The following is a 22997-nucleotide window of genomic DNA, read 5'->3' as shown; positions in this document are numbered from 1 at the left end:
CTTGGGTTCCTTTGAAACAAGCTTGGCAAAAATATCAACCATTACATACAGGAAATTTATAGGAGAGGTTTCTGCTTGTGTGCAGCAATGCTGCATCCATGCAGTTACTTTCTAAATTAAAAATATTTGGCACAGCCAGACTGTATCTGACCTGTGTGGGAAGCTTCTTTGGCCTGGCTCTCATTAGACCAGAAGTTCCTCATTTTCAAGGATTTTGCTTCTCACATTACCCAAATAGAGAAAACACAGTCTGGCACCAGGAACAGGAAGCTGAAAATAAATCCTGCAGGTCTTGGTGTTGCAGCTCTGATGCAAAAGCTGTGTCATTCATTGATCCTGAACCCTTCCTGATTGTCCAGGATACACAAATTCAATTACAGCTGTGCAGTTTGAAGCTATTTAAGTGGGAAATTGAGCTGATTGCTTGTAAGAAATTGAGGGTTTTCCCATTTTTTGCTACAGCCTGGTCAACAAGTGTTACATTTTACTGAATATTACCCACAGCATCAGCACACACAGATCTGCCAGTTTCTGCCTCTAACACACCTGACTTTAGCTTCCTACAAATGAAACCTCTGTGTTCAGCTGTTTGAGGACACCTTCAATGTGCACAGGCAAAACTGGTCTTGCACTGGCCCAAGCAAACAAAACAGGGTTGAAGATATTCTTAAGAGAACCTGCAATTACCTAATTAAATTTATGGAGTTCAACACCTCAAGTAAGTTTTCTGATAAGGGTCTACAGATGAAAAATGTATCTAGCATCTCCAAGTAGTGACAATCAGTCATTTTTTAGGTGAAGATACGAACACCATGCCTGGAACAGCCTTGGTAACAGCTTACAGAGAACAAGACAACTTGTGGTACAAAAGAAATCAGAGCAAATATAGAGGCAAGAATTCCAATTTTCAGTAAGTAGAAAGAATTTAAACAATAGTTTGTTGCTTAAATTTGTTCGTGCAATCATTCTGAACCATGTTCCTTTTAGAGAAGAAAAAGCCTTTAAAAGGAGTATTTAGTTTTATTTAGATAATTCATGACAAGTTTTTTTTCACATTACAGTAAAAACAAGCACCATGTTTACATCATGAGTGAGGTTTGGAAGGCTGAACGAGCTGCTCCTTGAACAGCAGAGGCTTTAAACAGCACCTTTACCCTGGGGCTTTAGAAAATGCCCCAAATCACAGAATGATTGAGAGGATGGAAGTCACTGAAATCCATTTTACATCCAGCTCTGGAATGCAGCAAAGGAAAATCACCTTGGCAAAACAGGCCAGGCCCAGCTGCAGCAGACGTGGCTGATTTAGGGCTAACTAGAGTTTGCAATTATCCCCCAGGAATCCCTTCCCATGCACCAATTAGCCATAATTACCAGTATTTCCAGCCAGCAGAGCACAGAGCTGCTCCTTTAAAGGGGTTATTCAGCTGAATACACCTGAAGATCCACACCAGGGATCGAGCTAAACTGAGCTACAACAAACGGGCACAAGAGAGAAACAGGTGAGTCAGCAAGGATGGAAAATACACAGAGGAGTAGAAGAAACTTTCCTTGCAACAAGCCCACATGGACTTTCAGCAAGTCAAATTTACAGCACCCATTCCATCACTGGTTTTTCTCTCCTGTTTGTGGAGCAGTGCCGGGGATCACCCAGTCAGGGCTCCCAGTTCCACGGAGATGCAGGCACAGCAAGTCCTCCCTCGGATCAAGCACAACTCCTCACTTTTTGTGGCTCTGCACAAAGGCAGGGACAGGGAGTGTGCCATCCTTGACTGCTGCTCGGGTCTCAGGTCTGTGCTTTAATGAGAAGACAAGGGCTCGCACGGCCCGGCGATACGGAGCGCTAATGAGGCGGGAGCAGAGATGAAAAGCTTCGCGCTCAATATTTTCAGCCAGTGGGTGATCAATCTGAAAACAGCAAAGTATAAAATTAGATCTTTACATTTAATAAGGAGGCCAGCTGATTGAAATTGGAGTTTGGTGCCTTTCAGTGTTTCTTCATTAATCAGCTTAGATTCAAGGAAATCTGCTTCCCATCACAAGGGTAACAGGAAGAGCAATTTAATTCCACCCTAGCAATTAAGGGACAAGGCAGCGTGGTCAGTGGCAGGGAACATATCCCCACCTCCAGCTGGGTGGCAGTACTTTGCCATCACAACAGGAAACTAATCTGTGACAAGCTTTGGGTATCAAGCTCGCTGCAATTATAAGCTATGCTGTAGTGTCTCCATAAAGCTCACTTTTGATCTGGCTGATATAAGGTACCTTGGATACTATTTTAAACTTGATTCCAACAGCAACTCTAAGACATGCCAAACACTTGGCAACTCTGCCTGCTGCTATAAAGGGAAATGTGGGATCTCTGTCTCTAGAAGGAGGTGTAATTAAGAACGCAGAAAGGGATTTGCTAAATGTTAATTATGTAGTTATTGCTTCAACATGTGCCAAAACCTGTAATTCAGCACAGTTTAGGAAGAAATCCCCCACCCTTCAAGAAATGCTTTTAATTTCACTTCTGCTTTTTGTGATGGGGAATCTTCCATGCATTGCATGCAGGAGATTCCAGTGAGCTGAGTGGTATTCCTGCAAGTCCTTCATCACACAAGTTTTGCCACCCATCACTAAAAACCCCCTTGGATCCACTCAGTCCTACCTTCCCTTCTCTCTTTTGACACCTCTCAGGTGTCAGTGCAGCAGCTGTGGCTCCCCTGCCTTTATCAGCAATTCAACTGCTGTGACCTCTGCCTGCACATGTGGTGGCTGCAGGTGTTTTCAGGTGAGTCCTGTTCAGAAGCAATTCTGCTTTACCCAATTCTACTCATTTTGGGGTGGTACCAGAATCTTTATGTTCCACAGATTTAGACTTCACTGCCACTATAATCACCATGCATAGCTGTGCTTTCTAAGAACTAAGCTTGACTCACCAAAGGTGAGCTCCCACCTTTCTGAGGCATTCCTACAGCAAACCATCCTTCTGTGCTGCCCCAGACTGGAAGCTGGAGTGGTTGTTCTCACAGCTAGCAAACACACAACTTTCAAACTCCTGAATGTTTATCACTTGACTTGTCATTGAAAGGATAATTAATGAATAAATTGAAAATTACAATTATTATGGCATTTCATAGACCAAGCAAACTAGTTATTAAGCCTTACAGCAGAGCCTTGTTCATTTAGTTAAACATACCTGAGTGATCTGGTATTTATCACCACTTTATATACTGTCAACCTTGCTTCTCTGTTTTTGCTATAGATTTAAATTTACAAATATTTAATTAGGAAACACCCCAAAAGTCCCTCTGTTGCTTTCATAGCTGTTTAGTAGGAAAAGGTTCATCTTCTATTAATTTCCTCCTTGTACAGCCCAACTGTAGTGGCCACACAAGTAATCTGTTGACAGGTTATGGAAATGACAACACTCACAATTAGCAGGTTCCCTTGGTTAACAACCAAAACCCATTATCTACCTTGCAAATGAAACTACTCATAAATAGGGATGTGCTGTGAATCCCTAAAAATAGGAACAGATCACCTGGTCTTGTCCCCGCTCAGCAGGCAGGACCAGCTTGGCTGGAAAAGGTTTCACTTGTTCCCACAAGAAGGAAATTTTGGAGCCACAGGCTCTGAACTGTACCTCCAGTTCCAGGGCTTCGCTGAGCAGCTTCCGAGCGTTCTTCCTGAAGGCCTCAGTCCTGGGATCACTCCTGACCTCGATGGAGGGCCTGTTGGAGTGCTCCCTGATGAAGCCCTTCCACTCCCTGAAGATGTCCTTGGCCAGGCTGGACACCTCTGGGTCGGGGTGTTTGCGCATCTTGTTCACCGTGTGACCTGGGGAAGGGCACAGCTCCTGTGGGACTGGCAGCTGGGGAAAGCACAGCTGGCAGCAGTCAAATCACAGTGCTAGAACAGCCACACAGCTTCTCAGCTCAGTCTCAGCAAAACAACCAAAGCACTGACACAAACACAGAAAATGACCAGTATTTAAGCATGGAGCTTGAGAATTTATCAAGGAATTGAGAAAATCACCTTCCCGAGTCACCCAGGTGTGGAGCCACACTTATTTAACTCAGGCTATGCTAGCTGTTTACACTGATCCTGGATCTGGTGAAGGTTTTTAAGCCTGGCCTACAAAAAGTGCTGTTTTTTAGCTGGGACCCCCTTTAAGGAAGCAGATGTTGCTGGTGATGGCTGTAGCATTTAAACACGGGAACACCACGATGGCTCCAAGCAGGATGTTTCCCATCCAGAGGGCTGGCAGTGCAGAAGAGCCTTTCCCCCTCGAGGAGACAAAAGGGACCTTCCTGCTTCCAGAGGGGTGGTTTTCCCTGGCCAGGAGCGCTGTCGGCCAGGAGATGTCACTGTTAGGCTTCAGTGCCTCTGCCAGCCCGGCGCTATTCAGGCAGGCACTGGGGAAAATCCCGGGGAAAGCCTGAAGAAGCTGAACACGGCAAATGGAATGACAGATCACAGGGATGGGGAAAGGGGCGGATTGCAGCTGCTTTCCAGGGCTCTGTGAACAGAGATCCGGCTGCTCCGAGGGCAAACAAAGGCCGGGATGCTCTCCCTGTTCGGGAAAGGCAGGGACCATGTGGTCACCGTTATCCCTCCCCCGAGTCCTGTGGAGAAGAGGCAGGGATGGGGCCGTGCCATTCGCATGGAGCTGCCCGTCTGCTGGGGATTCCTCAGCCTGAGCATGCAGGAAGCAGCTCTGGGCTACTCTGAGATCTTCTCGCACCTCCAGGGGATTCAGCCAAATCAGATAAATGAGCACTGACAGCAGGAGAAGGAATAAACCACAGAGTTACCACGGAGAGCTCTTCAAAATTGTGACCACAAAAAGGGGGATGCAGTATTTCCTGGGAGGAACCAGAGGACAGCTGACTCCTTCTGTACAAGCTGTGCAAACTGCAAGGCTTGATATCAACAATATTTCATTGGCAGCACTTTCCTCATTTCTTAAAAAGCTTCCAGACTAATCTCTAGTGCACTGACAAGCCAAGCAGACACAAGACAGCCTAATAGTCACAGTTTAGATAGACCAGATGTACCTATTTTAGTGGAAAGTAACACTTCTTTGGAAGGTATCTTCTTCTTCAGCTCCTCCAAAGCTTCCATCAGGTTCTCTTTGGGTTGCCCAGGAAGCTCAAGTATAGACTTCCATCGTTTTATGTCTTCCACAACCACAACTCTCTGGGAAAGAGAAAAGCTCCTTATGAAAGTGGAATATTGTTATGATAAGTAAGGAACCTTCATCTCAGCTAATGGGGCTGTTATCAATACATGAATTATTGATCATGGCACAGAATATATGATGGGCACTTGCTTGGACTTAGAAAACTCCTGCCAATCAAGGCTGAAGTAACCAGCAAAATGAGAGGCTTTCACCCCGGTCTGCCAAACTCTGGGCACATAACAGCAAACTCCTCCTAGAAGTGTTCTGAATTTAAGGAATCCATTGCATAAACGTTTCTAAATAGGAGAAGTGATTAAGAGGGAGGTGGCTGATTATCCTGACATCCAGCTCAGATTGACTATAGAAATAAAACAATGCCAGCAAGGTGAGAAACAGAGCATTAGGGAACGTGAAGGCAAACCTGAATACACTGCATAGCTGCAGTGTTTTCACTGGTTTTGCCACAGACCTTGTCAGAGCAGACTGCAAACAGCGCAAGTCTCATATTTTGGGTGTGAAGCATCTTATCCAGCAGTGGTCAGACAACTGCAGTACTTTATGCACCATTCTTTTGATTTTTGCCACACTCCATGAACTTTTTGGTGCAGCAAATGTTTTGCTGTTGTGTGTCACAAGCAGGTGACCAAGAGGGGTTCAGCTCTCGACATCCATGAAATGAACGGAAGGGTTTTCCTTGCTGGAAAGGGATGAGAGCCAGCTGGGAATACTGGAGCTGGCGGTGTCACCGGGCTGTCCTCGAATGTGTGCCCAGCCAGACCCTGCACCACGCCGAGTTATAACCCACGGAAGCCCTTCCAAGGCAGCAGAGCCCTCTGCACCTGTACAACCACCTCCCTGTTCGGGTGCAGAACCGCTGCCCACACACCGCCGCTCCCCCGCCGCCCCAACCGCGCCGCAGCCGGTGCCGCGGCAGGCTGGGCCGGGCCGGGCCCCCGTTCCCTCCCGCGGGGACCTGCCTTGAGGGACTCGATGGTGACCTGCCGGCAGGCGCGGGGCCCGGGCGCGGCCCGGCGGGGGCTCTGCGGGCCGCGGGGACAGCGCACCACGAACCGATCCATGTTCGCCCTGCCGCCTTCCCTCACGGAAGCCGCCAACGCGGCCCCGCCATTTCCGCCCGGTAGTTCCCTCCAGGGGCGAGGCCCTATGGGATGGCCGGAGGTACCCCGCGGTGCGAACTACATTTCCCAGTAGGCGTCGCGCAGAAGACGGTGCCGCTGTCTCGCCCTTTCCGCTCGGTAGTTTCCGCCGGGGGCGAGGCTCTATGGAATGGGCGGGGATGCCCCCCGGCGCGGACTACACCTCCCAGCAAGCTCCGCGAGGGGCATATCTCGCGAGAGGCTGCCGGCGGCCGGTGCGGAGGAGCGAAGATGGCGGTGCGGCGGGGAGGCCTCGCCGTCCTCCTCCTGCTCCTGCCGCTGTTCCTGGTGATCCAGGCGGGGGCCGCCTCGGGACAGCTCCCCGCCGGCTCCTCCGAGGCCTTCGACTCCGTGCTGGGCAACACGGCATCGTGTCACCGCGCCTGCCAGCTGACCTACCCCCTGCACACCTACCCCAAGGTACGGGCGGGCCCTTCCCCGCACCTGCGGCGCTCCCCTCCGCCTCCCCCGGGCTGGCACGGCCCTTCCCGTGCCCCTCTCCCCCTGCTGCTCCGCCTCTTCTCTAAAGCAGATACTTCGTTATGTAAATAGATGGGTAGGCTGCCGCTGTTGTCAAAGTACAGCTTTGTCAGTGCTGGGGCTTTTGCGGGTTTGGGGCGTTTGGCTGCTCTTTTTTTTCTTCCTGTTCTTGAAAAGGCAGCTGTAATTTGGCTTGGGCTGCTCCATATTTTGGACAGTGCTGTGTTCGTGGCAGGGCAGAGATCCTGAGTCAGGGCGCCTGAAGGGTGAAGTATAAACGATGACAAACAAGTAGCTCGTCAGAGCCTTCATGGGAACTTTTTATCTCATGATAAAACACTGAAATTGTGTCTGATAGGAATTTAATGTCATCCCCCAGGGTTTGTTGTTGGTTCATGCTTGAATGCCTTTGAACTATGGGCTTAAATTTGGAAAATCTGAGATCACAAATCTCATATTTCCTTGTTCTTTGTTGGCAATAAACTTCATTGTCAGCTGCACCTGTGTGGTAGGTGGAACTCTTACCCCGTGTTTGGGATTTCACAGGAAGGCAGCAGGCAGGTGGAGCAGTGCCAGAATCAGGTAACAGGGTTTTGTCTTCTTCCCCATGGAATTCAGGTGGATTTTGTAGCTGGAAAGTAACAGGGAGTTGTGTGGAATATGATTAAATTTACATAGGTTGTTTTGGTGTATTGCACTTTTGAATTTTGTTACTTTACTTTTTGAATAAGAGTTTTGTCATGTGTTGTTTGAGCTGTTCACTAATACAGTCACATCTTTTACATTTTGTGTTTGTTCTCTTTGTCACAAAACTGCTGGTGGAATTGAAAGAAATTTGTTTTAGTTGTGAGTGGAAAATAAGACGAACTTCATTGAGACTGTGATGGAAATATATCTGTACAGCTCATGTATCTGGATATCAAATTACAAAACGTTTTCTGCTCCAGCACCACCCACCTTGTCAGTGTTAGATTTGAGTTTTAGTTTATATTAATAATTTTCTACTCCTGTGCCTTTAAAGCAGATGAACTCATGGTCTCAGTTACAATGGCCAGGTCATTTACAACAGGTTGTACAAGAGGTGTGGTGTGTTCGGTTGTTGTTAAGTTAATTCGGAGCCCGTTTGGCACCTGTGAAGTTTGAGTGGTTTGAAGTTGTGATTCATGGGTCAGTGGCAGGGTGTGGCCAGTGGGACACTCCTGTCACAGAGGTTTTATTCACATCCGTCCCCCTGGGGCTGTGGACAGAAGAAATACTGGGTGTAGGATTTCCGTATTTGCTGAATTTTAATAGCTGGCAGTGGGGAAGCACTTCTACCCATCAATTCAATATAATAAATAAACATTTGTGTTTGTGGAGCTGGCAGTAGGCAGATAACCAGGATGCTGTGTAGGACATGAGAAAATAATCTCTTTCTGATAGTTCTGTTGTAGCTCTGATTAGAATCAATAATCAGTTCAGATACATTGTATTCCGCTGTCAAAATTAGAGGATTTTGGTGCTTTCCTGCTGGGTTTTACCCTTTAAGTTCTGAGAATGTAGATTTCCTACTCTTTGTAGGGTTAAATGTCAATAAATCTTTTACAGCACTGTCTTAATTTCAAACACAGAATTAATTTTGCTTGTGGGTCTGCAATTCCAAAACAGCATTTGCTGCTCCAGGTTTGCAGATAAATCCACGGCTTGTTAGTGCTGCTGGGCTCATTGCAGCTCATCCTGTCCCACACCGAGCTGGGGGAAGGAGGACAAAAGCACCCAACCAGGCAACAAAAATAAGGTGTTTTTGTGACAATTTGTTGTGGCCTGGGGGTTTGCAAGCCTGTCCCTGTGCTCCCCAGGAGGAGGAGCTGTACGCCTGCCAGCGCGGCTGCCGACTCTTCTCCATCTGCCAGTTCGTGGACGACGGCGCCGACCTGAACCGCACCAAGCAGGAGTGTGACTCTGGTGAGCCCTGCGGCACCCCCAGCTCAGCACACACTCAGGGCACAGCTGCACTGTCTGAAACGCTGCTCTTGAGCTGGTGCCATTCTTTCAGTTGTTTTGGGTTTGTTTAACAGCTTCTTAAAGCTTATATAGAGGGTATATAAAAAAAATCCTATAGGAAGGTTGTTGTCTGTGAGTTTCTCCTCAGTGTTGCTGTTTTCCTGAATTTCTCCAGTGTCATCAGTGTCTGTAAATAAATTAGAAATAGTGCATTTTACTTTAAACAGTTTGTCATAGAAAACGCAAAATGCCTGGGGGGAAATCCAGGCAAATAACACTTGTCTTTTAATAATTCCCTGTGACAATCAGTCCCCTTTGCCATTCCTGACAAATTTGTATATAGAATTGAATTGTTCAGTGGAGCAAGAGCACAGTTCTCTCTGTGCCTTGTAACTTGTGGTCTGGCCTACATCCTGAGCTTTTCCTGCAGCTACCCCTTGGGAATGAGGTACATGTTTTGCTTGGAATAGGCTCAGGCTATCTGTGTTAGAGCAAAGATGTAACAGTGAAGATGAAATATAGAGTCATTTCAGTTTGAGATAAGGTCATCAAGTCCAACCATTCCCCCAGCCCTGCCAAGCCCACCATGTCCCCAAGTGCCACCCCTCTATGTCCTTCCAGGGATAGTGTGTGATACAAGCCAATTAATAGTGGGTTTGGAATTGTGCAGAACTTTGTTCCAGTAATATTGAGGAAGCTGATTCACAGCTTTATTCAGAAAGGAAAGGCAGGAGCTCTCCACATTTACTACCAATACAATGAAGCACCAGGCCAGCACTCAGGGGAGGCTTTTGTCCTCTCAGTAGCTCCTGAAAGCAAGAGAGCTTGTGGCCAGCTCAGGTAGGGAAGCAGAAAGGCTGGCATGCAGAGATGCTAATGTGTTACAAAAGTGCAGCAAATACTCCAGCAATGGGCTAATGCTCCAGTCTGTCACACTGTGTAGCTGTGACACAGCCTGTCAGTGTAGTTGTCAAACCACACACACACAGTGCCATAAAGCAGGGTAATGTGGCAATAGAGCACATGTAGGGTAATGGAACAGTTGCTTATTTCTGGTTTAACTCTTCTTTCTGGGGCTGTTGTCTTTGCTGGCTTATGTTCTGTAATCTGCTGGTGGGTGCCCTGAGTGTTCTGTGCTTGGCAGATCCATCTTGGCTGCTCTGCTCAGCTCTGGCTCTGGTGCTGCCTGCAGACACTGACTCAGTGGCACTTGTAGTCTGGAATGGCTGCTCAGGTGCCATGAGCTGAGCACTGAAATGTTCACCTGCTGCTGCCATGCTTCCTGCCAGCTTCTTAGTCCTTATGATGGTCCATTTGTTCCTCAGGAAAACTGGGAGAGCTCCTGTCCTCTGTGTTGCTTTCTGGTTGGATTCTTTAGTTAAGGTACTACTGAAACACTGTCCAGCTAAGCTTCAGAATAGTGCAGGAGAGCTGTGCCTGTGTATCATCTGCCTGATTTGTCCATGGGCAGAATAAACTAAATTATTCTCTCCAAATAATTTAGATTTCTTGGTCTTTATGATCTTTAGTAAGCAATTAATAGAAGCTCTCTCTAAAACAAAGAGTTAGCTTCATTTTTCATAAGAAATTATTCCATAATACTTTCAGTGCAGTTTCTGTATTAGCAGGAAATGCTGCTTTGATTTTCCTGTGATACCATGGCTTCTGCTGCTCCCTCAAAGGGATTTAATGGACTGATGGTCCCTCTGTTCTCTTTAGGATTCCATCTCTGTTCTCTGATGTTTTATGTGATGTGTAGAAGAAAGCTGTAGTGGTGGTGGGAGGATCAAGGAGAGCTTGCATCCCTGAGCTCAGCCAGGGTAACACTGGTGATCATTTGCTCTGATTGCAGCCAGATTTCAAATCCCTGCTCTGTTGAAGTTCTGATTCTGTCATTAGACCTCAGAGCAAATGCTGCCCTGGGATTGCCATATCTTCCTCTGCAAAATGGGATTGTCAACTGCTGCTTTGTTTCTGATCCAACTTATACTGAGAATGTTTTCTTAACTAAAATGCAGAATTTATCATCTCATTTGGGGAACTTCTCCCTTGCAGCCTGTACTGAAGCATACTCCCAATCTGATGAACAATATGCTTGCCATCTTGGATGCCAGAACCAGTTGCCATTTGCTGAGTTAAGGCAAGAGCAAGTAAGTAGGTGACATGTTTTTCAAATACCACCTACTTGTTTCTGTTCAGTGTGTGTCTTCTCTTTTTAAAATTTCTTCAAATGGAAAATAAATCTTCCTAAGGACTGAAATCTAGACATGAGGTGAGGGGTGAGCAAGAATGTAACTTCTGTCTTTTTCATATAAAAACAAATGGAAAAAATGTCAATGTTGTGCTTGCAGTTAATGTCCCTGATGCCACGAATTCATCTCCTCTTTCCTCTGACACTGGTGAGATCATTCTGGAGTGACATGATGGACTCAGCTCAGAGCTTCATAACATCCTCATGGACTTTCTACCTTCAAGCAGATGATGGCAAAATTGTCATATTCCAGGTGCTTCCTTTTGTCATTGAGGTTAAGGTGTCCTGGCTGCTGACTTCAACTCTGCTTCTTCCAGCCAGAGAAAAAATTCTAGAGCACCATCAAAAGTGTTTAGTTTTTCCTAGTATTTCACTGCCTCTGGGGCCATTTTAAAATTCAGACTTAAAAGAATGGCTCATGTCTTAAGGTTAATTTCTGTATTAGTTCTGAAAATGTAAATTATCAAAATTATCAAAACCAGTGAAAGCTTTCTAGCAGGATCTCCTAACTCCTTATTTTGTTTTAGTCAAAGCCAGAAGTGCAGTATGTTCCACAGCTTGATCAGGACACTGGAGGAGATACAAAAGGAGCCTTGTCGCTGAGTAAAACAGCCTGTAAGTTGTTTTTTGTGCTTTGGAAGAGTAAATGCAAATGTTCCCTGTCATGCAAATTTAAAAAATGACATCGCAGGTGGCATATGAAAGCAAATTTTCTGAAAGCTGCAATATAATTATTTACTGTGCAGAGCGCACTGCGTACACTTGGCAAAGGGTGGTAGAAACTGAGCTCTGCTCAAATGGAAGCCTGCAAGCTGGGGCTGCTTTAAGCTTCCCTTTATGGTGCGTGTACAGGCAGGGTGTGTGGGCTGTGGGTTTTGCCTTCCCTTGCTCCGTGCCCTCTGTTTGTGCTGTTGTGCCTCAGCAGACGGACGCGCAGGCAGCTCGCGCACCTTCCGGGGGCTCTTCGAGGAGCGAGCCAGCGACAGCTTCTTCAAGTGTCTGTCCATGTACGTATGTCCTGAGCTGGCCCTGCCCCCTGGGGAGGGTACAGGCCTTTCCTCTAGCTCTCCAAGTCTGTAGGATCAGGATGCACAGCATCACAGTTCTGTATCTGACCATCAGTGCTGCTTTGCTGTGCTGGCCCCGTGTTTTCTGCATGCTGTCCTGCCAACTTTGATTTTTCCTTTCCATTTCAAGTGAAGAACATATTGATAATTTCCTGCACTGATTTTTGAGTGTGTTCTGGGAACTGTTTAATCAATACTGTGTTTTGCCTGTTCATTAGCTCTGAATGTGTTTTGAGGCAAAGCAGTTTGTTTTGGGATTGTTATGTAGCACACTGGTATGTCTTGTTTCCAGGCTGAAAATACTCAGTATGTATTTATTAAAGCTTTTTTACTTTTTCCTCAAAAGTTCCCACATGAAGGATCAGTGAGTTGTCCTGCAGATGCATAACAGAAAAATCTGGTTTTAAATTTGTAAACAGGAGGATTCTTAGGGCCCCATAACAGAACCCTGCAAGTATTTTGTGATATCAAGTGGGCATTAAAGTACCCAGGAGTCTGCAGTGGGCTGTGTAGCTGGAAGGGCCAGAGACCAATGAATTGGCAGGAAAGGCAGTCAGAAATGAGCCAAACTTTTTAGAGGTCCATTGTCTTGTATTCAGTCTATGAAATCTATCAACATTCTTGTCATTTCAGAAATTCCAGTTGGATTTTAACCACTACACTCGTCCTGTCAGTGCTGGTGCTGCTCTGGATTTGTTGTGCAACTGTAGCTACAGCTGTAGAGCAGTATGTTCCATCTGAGGTACTGCACTTCAAAACTACAGTATTTGGAATTTATTCATTATATTGCTTTTATGTTACAGCTGTCCAGAGATGAAGAAATATTTGGGGGAGGTTCAGTTAAGGAGGGTTTTCTTATTTTGTGGCTGTGGATGGCAAACCAATTTTATTTAAATGATGGTTTTATAGCTGAGCATTCTTGCTCATTCCTGTGGCTCTGAGCCTTATTCAGACTCGATGTCTTGGTTTGTAGTGCTGTACTCTCAACAGCCTTCAGGGTGCTCTGAACAAATGGAGGCTGATTGTCATTTCCCTGGGAATGAAGCTGTTCTGAGGGTGGTGTAGGGGAGACCCAGTCTGGGTTTAATGCAGGAGGATCAGTAGTGACAACAGTGACAGCAGAGTTATTGGGATGTGTATGAGTGCAGTCTCATGGAGGAGAACAGGCACTCTCCCATGCCCAGAGTCCTGACTCAGTGATTGCACACCAAAGGAGCTGTTACACAAACACTGTATCTGCCCTTGTTCTGGCAAATTTCATACATTTCTTGTGGATGCAAGTCTAGTTCCAGCCCTGAATTTCAGATGTTACAGAAAGCCTTGTATTGCAAAGCTGCAGCCATCAGAACCTGGAATGCAGCTGCATAATGAAACTCATTTTATTCACAATATGGTGAGTCTTTGTCTTAAAGTACCTTGTTTAAATGTTTCAGAAGCTGAGCATCTATGGAGATTTGGAATACATGAATGAGCAAAAACTCAACAGATACCCACCCTCTGCACTTGTTCTGGTTAGATGCAAGACTGAGGAACATGAAGAAGCAGGACCTCTTCCTACAAAAGTCAATCTGGATCAATCTGCAATTTAAATCCATTGGATCCCATAGACTAATTCTAACAGAGCTAGAAACTCCTGATTGATTGTGGTGGTTCTTCAGATGAGAAGCTTAGCAGCCAGTCTTTAAATGCAAATAAAGTTGCAAAATCAACAAATGTCATGGGATTTTGTTTTCAGCTAGTAGAGAAGATTCAGATATTCAGACATGAATTTGTTTGTTTCCAGGTATAATCACTTTTCACTGGTGTTTGCTATTGTGTCTTTTTGCTTACAGAAGTTGTAAGCATGCTTTCCATACTTCTGCCAGGACACTTTCAAAATTACTTGTGTGTTCTAGGATGTAATGTGTACAGTCAGAGTTAGCTTTGTAAAGGTATAAGACATTTTAAGTAGGCAGGACATGCCTTTCTAGTGTTGCACTTTCTGTTGTAGTTAAGAGAAAATATTATAAAATTATCTGCTGAATTTTTTTGTACTTGTTAATGTCCATGCACAAACAACCCTGTCTTCAAAAATAGAAATATATTTTTTCTACAGTGTGGCAGTATTCAAGGTGGAAAGCACTTGTGAAGTACTGTAAGCTAGAACTCAGCTTGTGAAAGATGGAAATGTGTTAAAATTTACAGACATATCCCTTCACATGCAGAACATTACATGGTCAGTTATTTTGTCAAACTTTAACCTTTAAGTCTTAAATTGCTTGTAAAGTTAGCACCTGTGTTTTCTGAAAACTACTTTCTGTTCTTGATTAACTATTCTGGTCTTGTAACTTCATTTACAGAAACAAGTTGATTCCTGAGAAATGAGAGCAGACAAATAAAATTGACTGTATAGAAAATGTTGACTATATAGCTTTTTGCTATGGTTAATTATTGACCACAGCAGGCTCAGTGTGAGCCTGTCTGTAGCCTTCCTCTCATGGGCAACATGACCTGATTTTGCTCTGATTCAGTAACACAGCAGCAATGAACAATGTCCCTCATGTCTAACCTATTTTTTGTGGATCTTATATGCTGGATCCCACAGTGTTGGCAGGTTGGGGGTGTTGGTGATTTATTTTAGGGTGTCTGAGTGAATGCTGTCTAGAATGCACAGTCTTCAATTCACTGTCATTTTTTTGTTGATTAGACAGAATTCCCTCAAAGGTTTAAAAAAATGTATTGAAGAACTGTGGAGATTCTGGGGGATACAGTGATGTATTCCCCCACTTAAACCTGGCTCAGGGGTCGTTCCCAACTTGTCTGTGAGCAGGTGCTGGTGTGAGAGCAGCTGATGGAGCTTTTCAGGAATGTGCAGAGCCCAGCCCAGCAGCGCCTGTCAGGAGCTTTCAGGTCGTTGGGGATGTTTGTTTTAAGCAGGTTTCTGTCAGCCTGCAGGAGCTGCAATCTCAGCTCTTCAGTTCTAGGTACCTCTTGATGCTGAGCTCTTCAGTGGGACAGCCCAGAGCTTTGGGCCAGCAGCCTTGCCCTCTGTGTAGGTGTCACTGCAGGGGCCTTGCAGGGTGGTGTTTGGGGACACTGCAGGGACAGGAGCTGCCTGTGTCAGTGATGCTCTGTTTCTGCTGGTGCAGACAGAGCCCAGCACAGCCCTGCTCTGCTGGGGATCCAGAGCTCAGTGTGATCTGTGCAACCCTGCTCAGCAATCCCTGCTACTGCTGCCTTTTACTTCAGGGATTAGTGCCCATCTTAGTTAGCACTGTGCTGGTTGGGATTTCCAGAAGAGACTGCAGCAATCCCCGTTTTTCTAACTGAATAGCTTATGGAAATGTTTGCAACTCTGTTCAAATGTTTTCCTTTACCATTACACGTGGTTGCAGAGGGAGCAGCTCTGTGCACACGTGGCTCTGTGCCTGTTCCAGCGTGGACAGTACGACCTCTGTTTGGCTGATGACTTGATTTCACAAAACTTTCTCTTCAAAACTCCATTGCTTACAGCCCTGGGCTCTAGTTAAGCAAACAACTTGTGCTTTCATTGGGTGTTTTGTCTTCTGTTTGCTGTTTAATGGCATTTCAGCTGAGTGATCTGTGCAGTGCAGGCAGTGATTCAGCAGCGTGCTCTTGGGTCACAGAGAGCTCTGTGCCTGTGGTACTCTGGCACTTGGCACTGCTGTGTCCAGAGCCAGCCAGAGCCTGAGGAATTTGGTGAGTGTTGTACTTGTATACTTGTCAAAAGATCTTCCCTCAGTAAAATCAGATAATAGCAAGTAATTGAACTGTTTCTCAAGATTTCTAATCTAAATGGACTCTTTAAGCTGTCTTGGCATTTGGCTTTGCAAAATGTCATTTCCTATTCATTTTTTGTTAAATATTTGACTTACTGACATCTCCCTTTTCAGAGGCTGCAATTTGGGTTTGATCTCTGCTCAAAACCACTGTTTAAATGAAGGGCCTTAAATTATTGAAATTGCAGGAGGAAAGCATTTTATATTCTCTTTAGGCACATGTTCAACTGAACCTGTATTGGGTTTAGAATGGAATCATCTGGACACAAATGAGGTGACCCTCTTAAGTGTGTGCAATTCACTGCTGGCAGAAATAGCCCAGGTACATTTGGGGGAAATCGGGAGATTTTTAGGTGCTAGAATTTACAATAACCTTCTATCATAGTGGATACACTGATACTTGTTGCCTCTTCAGCTTTTCTGATATTTGATTTTTTTTATTTGTTATTTTTTATACTTCAGAAGAGCTTGCTTATCTTTCTGACATCGCTGTCATGAACTCATTTTTCTGAACTCTAAGCAGCCTTTGATGTGGGGTAACTGCTCTGAAATCCAACTGCCTGGTTGGCTACAGCTGAGCTTGATAATCCTGGAGCAGGAAACAAATGGTGGTAGATGTCAGGTTGTAGAATCATCAAAATTCTTAGCTTGGAAAAGACCTCCAAGAATGAGTCCAACCATTTCCCCAGTACTGCCAGTGCCACCAGTAACCCATGTCCCCAAGTGCCACATGCCTGATCCAATGCCTGACAACTCTTCCAGTGAATATTTTTTTTTTTTCTGCTATCCAATCTAATCCTCCTCTGGTGCAATTTGAGGCTGTTTCCTCTTGTCCTGTTGCTTGTTATTTGGGAGAAGAGCCTGACCCCACCTGGCTCCAAGCTCTTTTCAGGGAGTTACAGAGGGTGAGAAGCTCCCTCCTGAGTCTCCTTTTCTCCAGGCTGAGCCCCCCCAGCTCCCTCAGGTGTTTTTCATCACTCTTGTGTTCCAGAGCCTTCCCCATCTCTGTTGTCCCTCTCTGGACATCTCTTACAGACATTTATCCCCAAGGGTGGGTTGACTCCACATTTTCAGTTCTTCATTGTAGATTGTTTGCAGGGTATGCACAGCTGGCCTGCTTTACCTGGCTCTTACACAGGGCTCTTAGCAAACTCCCAACCACCTAATAAGCTTTAGGAAGGCTCAAAATAGTCCTGAATCAAGTCTGATTAGAAACTGAGACTTCCTTTTTAAACAGCAAGGGATCCAGAATTCAAGATGTGCTTAGTCTGATATTTTTCCACATTGCAGCAGCTGCCCAGACTTGCAGACTGTTTGCTACTTGGCATTGGATGTTTTCACCCAAGATCCTTCTTGAAACAGGAGTTTTCTAGCACTGCCTTTAGTAGTGATGTATTCCCGTGAGAAGCTTCTGTTTTGGACAAATTGGTGCTGCTGTAGTGAAGGAGGAGCTCCTACAAGGCTGTGTTTAATTGTGGCTGGTCTGGGAGGACAGGGCTGGAGATGCCCTGGCCATGAGGAGTGTATTACCTCAGTATAATTGGGGGGATGGAGAGGGAAGTTGGAGCTGTAGTTGTCCCTCCTTGTCAGGCATGATGAGGTGCTTGAGTCAGCTCAAGGCAATGCCAGCTCAGAGACAACCTGGCTGCCAGCCTCTCTTCCACAGCCCTGGTGGGACTGTCCTGCTTGGGGAGGAGTCATGGCCTGTGGGGTGGCAACAATTTGGAAGCACTTGAGTCCTCTGGACCCTCTTGCAAGAATAATCCAGGCTCCGCAAAAACTTTATGCTTTTCCTCCTCACTATCCCCAAGAAAAGCTGCCTGCTCGTGAGATTTCATCCTTGAAGCTGTAAAACTCCTCTCTGTGGGAGCTGTGCCAAGACCTGCAGCCAGTTTAGAAGGCTCCAATGTATTTGTAAGTTCATGGTTGCTGCAGGCTGAGCTGCTAAGCCTTCCTGCAGGCCTGGAAATTCAAGCACTCAAGTCAAAAAGGACCCTGGGGAATTTCCTGTGCCTGTGCTCATTGCCCAAGCCAGGAAGCTGTTCCAGATGGTTGTTCCCTGCCAGGTCTCCTGAGATCCCATCATCTGGCAGGAGCCTGGGCTGGTGCTGCCACAAGGGCAGTGGGACAGCTCAGGCTTGGGAAGGAGGTGTGGAGACAGGAGACTTTGATGAAGATGAGACTTTCATTTCCCTCAAGCTTTAACTGTGCAGGGGTTTTCCATGACCAGCATGGGGATAAATGCAGTCAGCATGAGCTAAAGGTGAGTGCTTGTCTTCCAACCTGGCAGCAGGGCTTCAGCTCCCTAAATCTCTGTTTACTCTGAGCTGTCTAATGCCCTGTTGCGAAACCAGGTTCAGGACAAGAAGAATGAGAGAGTTTGCTGTTGGCTTTCACTGGGGGCTGGGGCAGAGGCTCAGCACTGCCCTGCCAGTCCCTCCTGCCTGTGAGGTGCTCTCCTTGCTCTCCTGCCTCTGTTGGGTTTGTATCCTGGTAACTTTACCTGTGCTCAGGTGCAGAGAACTCCCTGCAGTCCCTGGAGCTCTGGGAACATGAACAAAACTCATCCCCAGGTACAGTTCTTCAGAAAAATCCTACATACAGCTGTTCCCTGAAGTGCATGTGTTCTTGCCTGTGCTGTTTGCCTGACCTCTTTATCACTGCTTTCTCTGAGATTTTGAATTGTTTCTCTGGGATTTTGAGCTGTTTCTCCTTATCTTGATACAAAAGAGAAGAGTTGATATAAAGCACTGGGCTTGGTTGGTGTTTGTTTTACAAATGGGTAATTAAGGTTTAAAAAGGGATGGGATTGATTGTTTTGGGAATTAAAAGTGGGCCATGTTTTCACCGAGGCAATTTTTACTTATATGTAACAATAATGGAGTACATGAGGTATTCCTGGGTAAGATGTGAGAACTAGAAAGGTGAAGTTTGTGTGGCTGTGGGATTCTGTAAATCCCTTTTATCCCTTTCCTTCCAGAGAAATGGTGATGTAGCTACTTTTGGTTCAACAGAGACCTTCTCTGGAAAAAGAGGTAATGAACAAAATGGAGAGTTCTATTATTAAAGTATAAATCAATGGAAACTATCAATGTAATATAAAATACAACCACTATTTATGGTCTGTTTGGACTGATTTTCCCTCTTTTCTGTGTAGGGAAATGTCCAGACTATAAAATTAATAAACTTCAGCTGTTCTGTGTTGGCCTGGAGCTGGCAGACATATGTACAGTTGTATGATAGGTGATCCTCATCTGTCCCAGGCTCACAATGAGCTTACTGTGGCCTTTCCCTATTTCTTAATAGCCAAACTTCAGCAAATTTTGCCCATACTCTGAAGGATGAGGTGGGATCAAAGAGAACAACATAGCAAGCCTGTAGTTCAGCTTGCAACATTTCCTCAGCACCATTATTTTATACTCAAGTCTGTTTGTAATTGTTGTGCTTTGTAGTCAGAGGTGTTTTGTAGACACAGACATGCTGCAATTCACCATTTCTCTTCTGAGCTGAAATCTGGGTTTGCCTCTTGCTTGAGCATGACAGAGGGGGAGCTTGCTGGAATCAGGATCCTTTTGCTGTTGAGCAAAGTCTGTGCCTTCCCTTGAGTTTGAACACTAAAAAAACTAAGTAAACACAAAGCACAGCTAATACAAATTCTAACTTAAAAGCTCTTGCAGTTCCTGAAAGCTTTTAAAATTCTAATCAAAGATTTTTAAGTTCAGCTATACCAGGCAGGATTGCCTTAAGTGACTGGTTACTTGTTTCTGAAATTACCACACTGATATTTTTTGCTATTGGTGTGGGAATATGAAGGAATGGAGGGAAATACCCTGTAGGTTTTGAGGCAGAGCTGCAGGTGCAGGTTGCTGAGGTGAGGGTGGGTGCCTGGCATGGCTCTCCCTGTGCTGCCATTGTGTTGCTGTGATTGTGGGTTTGGCCTTTAGCTTCTGCAGTTGGTTTGATTTATGTCCCTGACTTTCTGAAAGCTGGAGGCCCTGGAAGGTTGCTGTGCCCTGGAGATGTTGTTAGGGAGGGGAAGGGCAGCTCTTCAGTTCCTTCTCACCATTCTGTGCTGATAGTCCAGCCTCATTTCATGGGAGTGGGAGTCCTAGCTGGGGCAGAAAGCCTGAAGTGCTGTAAAATGAAATCTTAGCTCGTGGGGAGTTTTGTTGTGGGCTCTTGGAGGGCACCTTCCCCAGCCTCACACCAGCCTGCCCTGTTTCAGTGTCCCTGCTGTCCCATAGGGCTTTGACCTTCATCCCCCTTCTCTGAGCCCACAGGATGAGCTCCATGGAGAAGTGGGGCTTGTGCCATTCCACCCCAGTGCTCTGTAGCAGCAGCACAAGTTCTTCCACACTGCAAGCAGCAAAATTCCCCACTAGGAGATGTTTAATGGAGGAGTTTGGCTCTTAAACTCAACTCTCAACCCCTAACCCCCAGCAGCCCCCATGCAGAGACCCCAACATGCCAGCCTCGTGTCCCTGCACTGTTCCCCTCTGAAACACCCCAGACCCTTCCTCAGTCCCTCACTGTCTCTCTTGCCTCCCCCAGGCTGCTGCCATCCCTGTGGTGCCCGCCCTGGCTGCACACAGAGGCACCTCTGCATCTCTGCCCTGGCGCTGCTCGTCCTCGCAGCCGCCGTGGCCTCGGCGGTGGCAGCCCTGGCACTCCTGCCACGGGCACCAGGTTGGATCCCCAGAGGGGTTGGTTTGTTGGTAAGGGAGGCAGAAATGGTGCTGCATGAGCACAGCTGTACCAGCTTTGCTCAGCACAAATGGCCACCAGGCATTCCCTGCTCCACAGGGCTGGGATAACTCTGGATAGCACTGTCATACTTAAGACTGCTGGTGTGGTTTTCAGACTCTGCCATGAACCTGCCAGAAATTAATCCTGGCCCCTGGTTGTTTCCAGAACAAAAAATTAATTTCAGAATCTCCCCTTTACTCCCCTTGATCTATTCCTCATATCACAAAAATGCTGGAAAATAAAAGTTTTCTTGCTTTCCCCTCAGTGAACCGCCTCTGCACAGCCCCTAATAACAGGACAGGCTTCCTGTGTGACGACAGAGTGACTTGTGTCCCTGCCAGCTGGGTCTGTGACAGAGTCAGCAACTGCAGGAACGGAGAGGATGAGCAGGAGCAGCTCTGTGGTGAGTGGTTTTGTTGTGAGCATCCCCCCTGCACTGATCTTCCAGCTGTGAGACAGCACCCAGGGTTCCTCTAGCCCTGCTCTGTGCTTCTGGCTGCCTACAGGAGCAGATAGGCCTGGTAGAGCCTTTGTAGGGCAGATGCTGAGAGATGGCACTGCCCAAAACTTAGCAGGAATACCAGGAATTAGAGACTTCAAGCTGATGTGATCTTCCTAGGATTTTTTTAAAACCATGATGTAGTTTTTCTCCATCAGTGAAGCTGTATGCCTTCATGGGTAATTTATTGTTCAGTCACCCTGGGGAAAAAACCTAAATAAAGCAGAAACCTGGGGCAGACTTCCTGTGTCCCACCACAGAGCTTCCCCATTTGTTCATGCTTGTTTGATGCTGCAGGGGAAGTGTCCTGGCAGAGCCTTTGGTGCCTGCCATCCCCATTTTAGCCATCCCCATTTAAACTGGGGGAGTTTATCATGGCCTGTGTGTGTGCCCTTGCAGGTGACTTGCCTCACAGCCTCCCAGGATATCTGGTTTTCTACTGCAGCAACCCCAGATCCTGGGTTTATGCTGACCAGAGGTGCAACGGGATGAATGACTGCGGGGACTGCTCTGACGAGTCCTGGAGCTGTAAGTCTGTCTGTCTGCTGGCTCCTATCTTTCTGCTGATGGATTGCAGCAGCTTCCACAGGTGTGGTGCTCGTGGATGCTGCTGGAATTGCCTGGAGGCTGGCACCCACCACTGAAACACAAAATAGCTGGGGTGGGGTGTTAGTGTGAGCCCTGCAGGCTCAGTCCCCTTGGCTGCCGAGGCTTCTGTGTCAAAGCCTGGTGGCACCTGAGAGAGGAAAGGATCTATGCTTTGCTCCCAGTCCTAAAAATTGCTCTTCCTCCATGTCTTGCTGACGTGGAGCAGTTTCATCACCATGTGTGGCTGTCAGTAGTAACCATTCAAACTGGTCTTTGGTAGCTGGTCAGCAGATGGGTGGATCGCCAAGCTGTGCAGTAGTCTTGCTAATATGAGCAGCAGATTTGTTCCTAAGTTACCCCCATGGTTTTGGACAAAAAAAAATGGGGGGGGGGGGGGAAATTACAGTTAGTTGTTCCCCCTCAGGATGGCCTCTCTGCCATGAAGGTCACTGCAATGTCACACTCTAGTTGTGACAGCACCAAGCCAGTGTCTGCTTTGGTGGGCCCACAGTCACAGGGTTGTCACCAGAAGCTTTTCTGCTAGGGGGATGAAAGGATTTGACCCATGGAAGGGAGGAGGCAGAGGGTCAGTGCAGCAGCAGCATTTCAGTTCCCTGTTTTGTGTCCTTCCAGCAGCTGCCTGTCCCCCGTGTGGGCAGGAGTGGTGGAGCTGCATCTCGGTGCACTTCGAGTTCTGCTCCTGCATCCCCCGGAGGCTGTGCCGGGATGGAATCCAGCACTGCCTGGGCTGGTCCGACGAGTTCCTCTGCCCAGCCTGAATCCTGGTGCCCATCCCTGCTGGGGACGGCAGGGTGCTTCCCACACCTCACCCTGGAGCCTGGGGTTCTGCCCTGCCACCTGCTTGGGGAGCTCCAGCCCGAGCAAATCCCCCTCACAGCGCGGTGACAGCGACAGATCCCCCTCACAGCACAGTGACCCCCAACAGATCCCCCTCACAGCGCGGTGACACTGACAAATCCCCCTCACAGCGCAGGGACAGCAACAAATTCCCCTCAAAGCGCAGGGACAGCAACAAATTCCCCTCACAGTGCAGGGACAGCAACAGATCCCCCTCACAGCGCGGTGACACCGACAGATCCCCCTCACAGCGCAGTGACAGCGAGCAGGGCTTGTGGCAGCCCTCGGCTGGACACTGGCTGTGGGACAGCTGCCAGGAGGCTGTGCCATGTCAAGGGGACATTTCATGGGCAGCACTGGGTTGGATGCTGGGCTGGAGAGGCTTCACCAGCCACGGCTGGCACTGCCTGGGCCAGGGCTTC

At 46.9% G+C, this 22997-nt stretch overlaps 3 protein-coding genes across 4 annotated transcripts; 2 read left to right on the top strand and 1 right to left on the bottom strand.

Moving 5' to 3' along the window:
* Positions 1-1000: 1000 nt before the first annotated feature.
* Positions 1001-6289, bottom strand: TCEANC2 (transcription elongation factor A N-terminal and central domain containing 2). Its single transcript, XM_059478521.1, has 4 exons — positions 6141-6289; positions 5043-5180; positions 3629-3822; positions 1001-1905 (listed from the first exon to the last, which is right to left on the bottom strand). Exons 1-4 carry the CDS (start codon positions 6244-6246, stop codon positions 1717-1719), a joined length of 627 nt encoding a protein of 208 aa, XP_059334504.1. The 5' UTR covers positions 6247-6289; the 3' UTR covers positions 1001-1716.
* A 243-nt stretch (positions 6290-6532) lies between these two features.
* Positions 6533-14501, top strand: TMEM59 (transmembrane protein 59). Of its 2 annotated transcripts, none has more exons than XM_059478229.1 (8): positions 6533-6744; positions 8643-8748; positions 10843-10937; positions 11139-11291; positions 11566-11653; positions 11964-12045; positions 12739-12847; positions 13539-14501. In XM_059478229.1, exons 1-8 carry the CDS (start codon positions 6556-6558, stop codon positions 13692-13694), a joined length of 978 nt encoding a protein of 325 aa, XP_059334212.1. In that variant the 5' UTR covers positions 6533-6555; the 3' UTR covers positions 13695-14501. The 2 variants fall into 2 exon arrangements, with proteins under 2 accessions (XP_059334212.1, XP_059334211.1); XM_059478228.1 differs by having other exon boundaries at positions 11961-12045.
* Positions 14502-18354: 3853 nt separating this feature from the next.
* LDLRAD1 (low density lipoprotein receptor class A domain containing 1) lies at positions 18355-22496 on the top strand. The gene is made up of 6 exons (XM_059477704.1): positions 18355-18457; positions 18865-18919; positions 20436-20570; positions 20896-21033; positions 21529-21657; positions 22351-22496. Exons 1-6 carry the CDS (start codon positions 18437-18439, stop codon positions 22494-22496), a joined length of 624 nt encoding a protein of 207 aa, XP_059333687.1. The 5' UTR covers positions 18355-18436.
* The last annotated feature ends 501 nt before the right edge of the window (positions 22497-22997 follow it).

The sequence above is a fragment of the Ammospiza nelsoni genome, chromosome 9 (assembly GCF_027579445.1).
Source record: "Ammospiza nelsoni isolate bAmmNel1 chromosome 9, bAmmNel1.pri, whole genome shotgun sequence".
In the NCBI taxonomy this organism is placed as follows: Eukaryota; Metazoa; Chordata; class Aves; order Passeriformes; family Passerellidae; genus Ammospiza; species Ammospiza nelsoni.
This window is presented reverse-complemented; position numbering and strand designations above follow the sequence as displayed.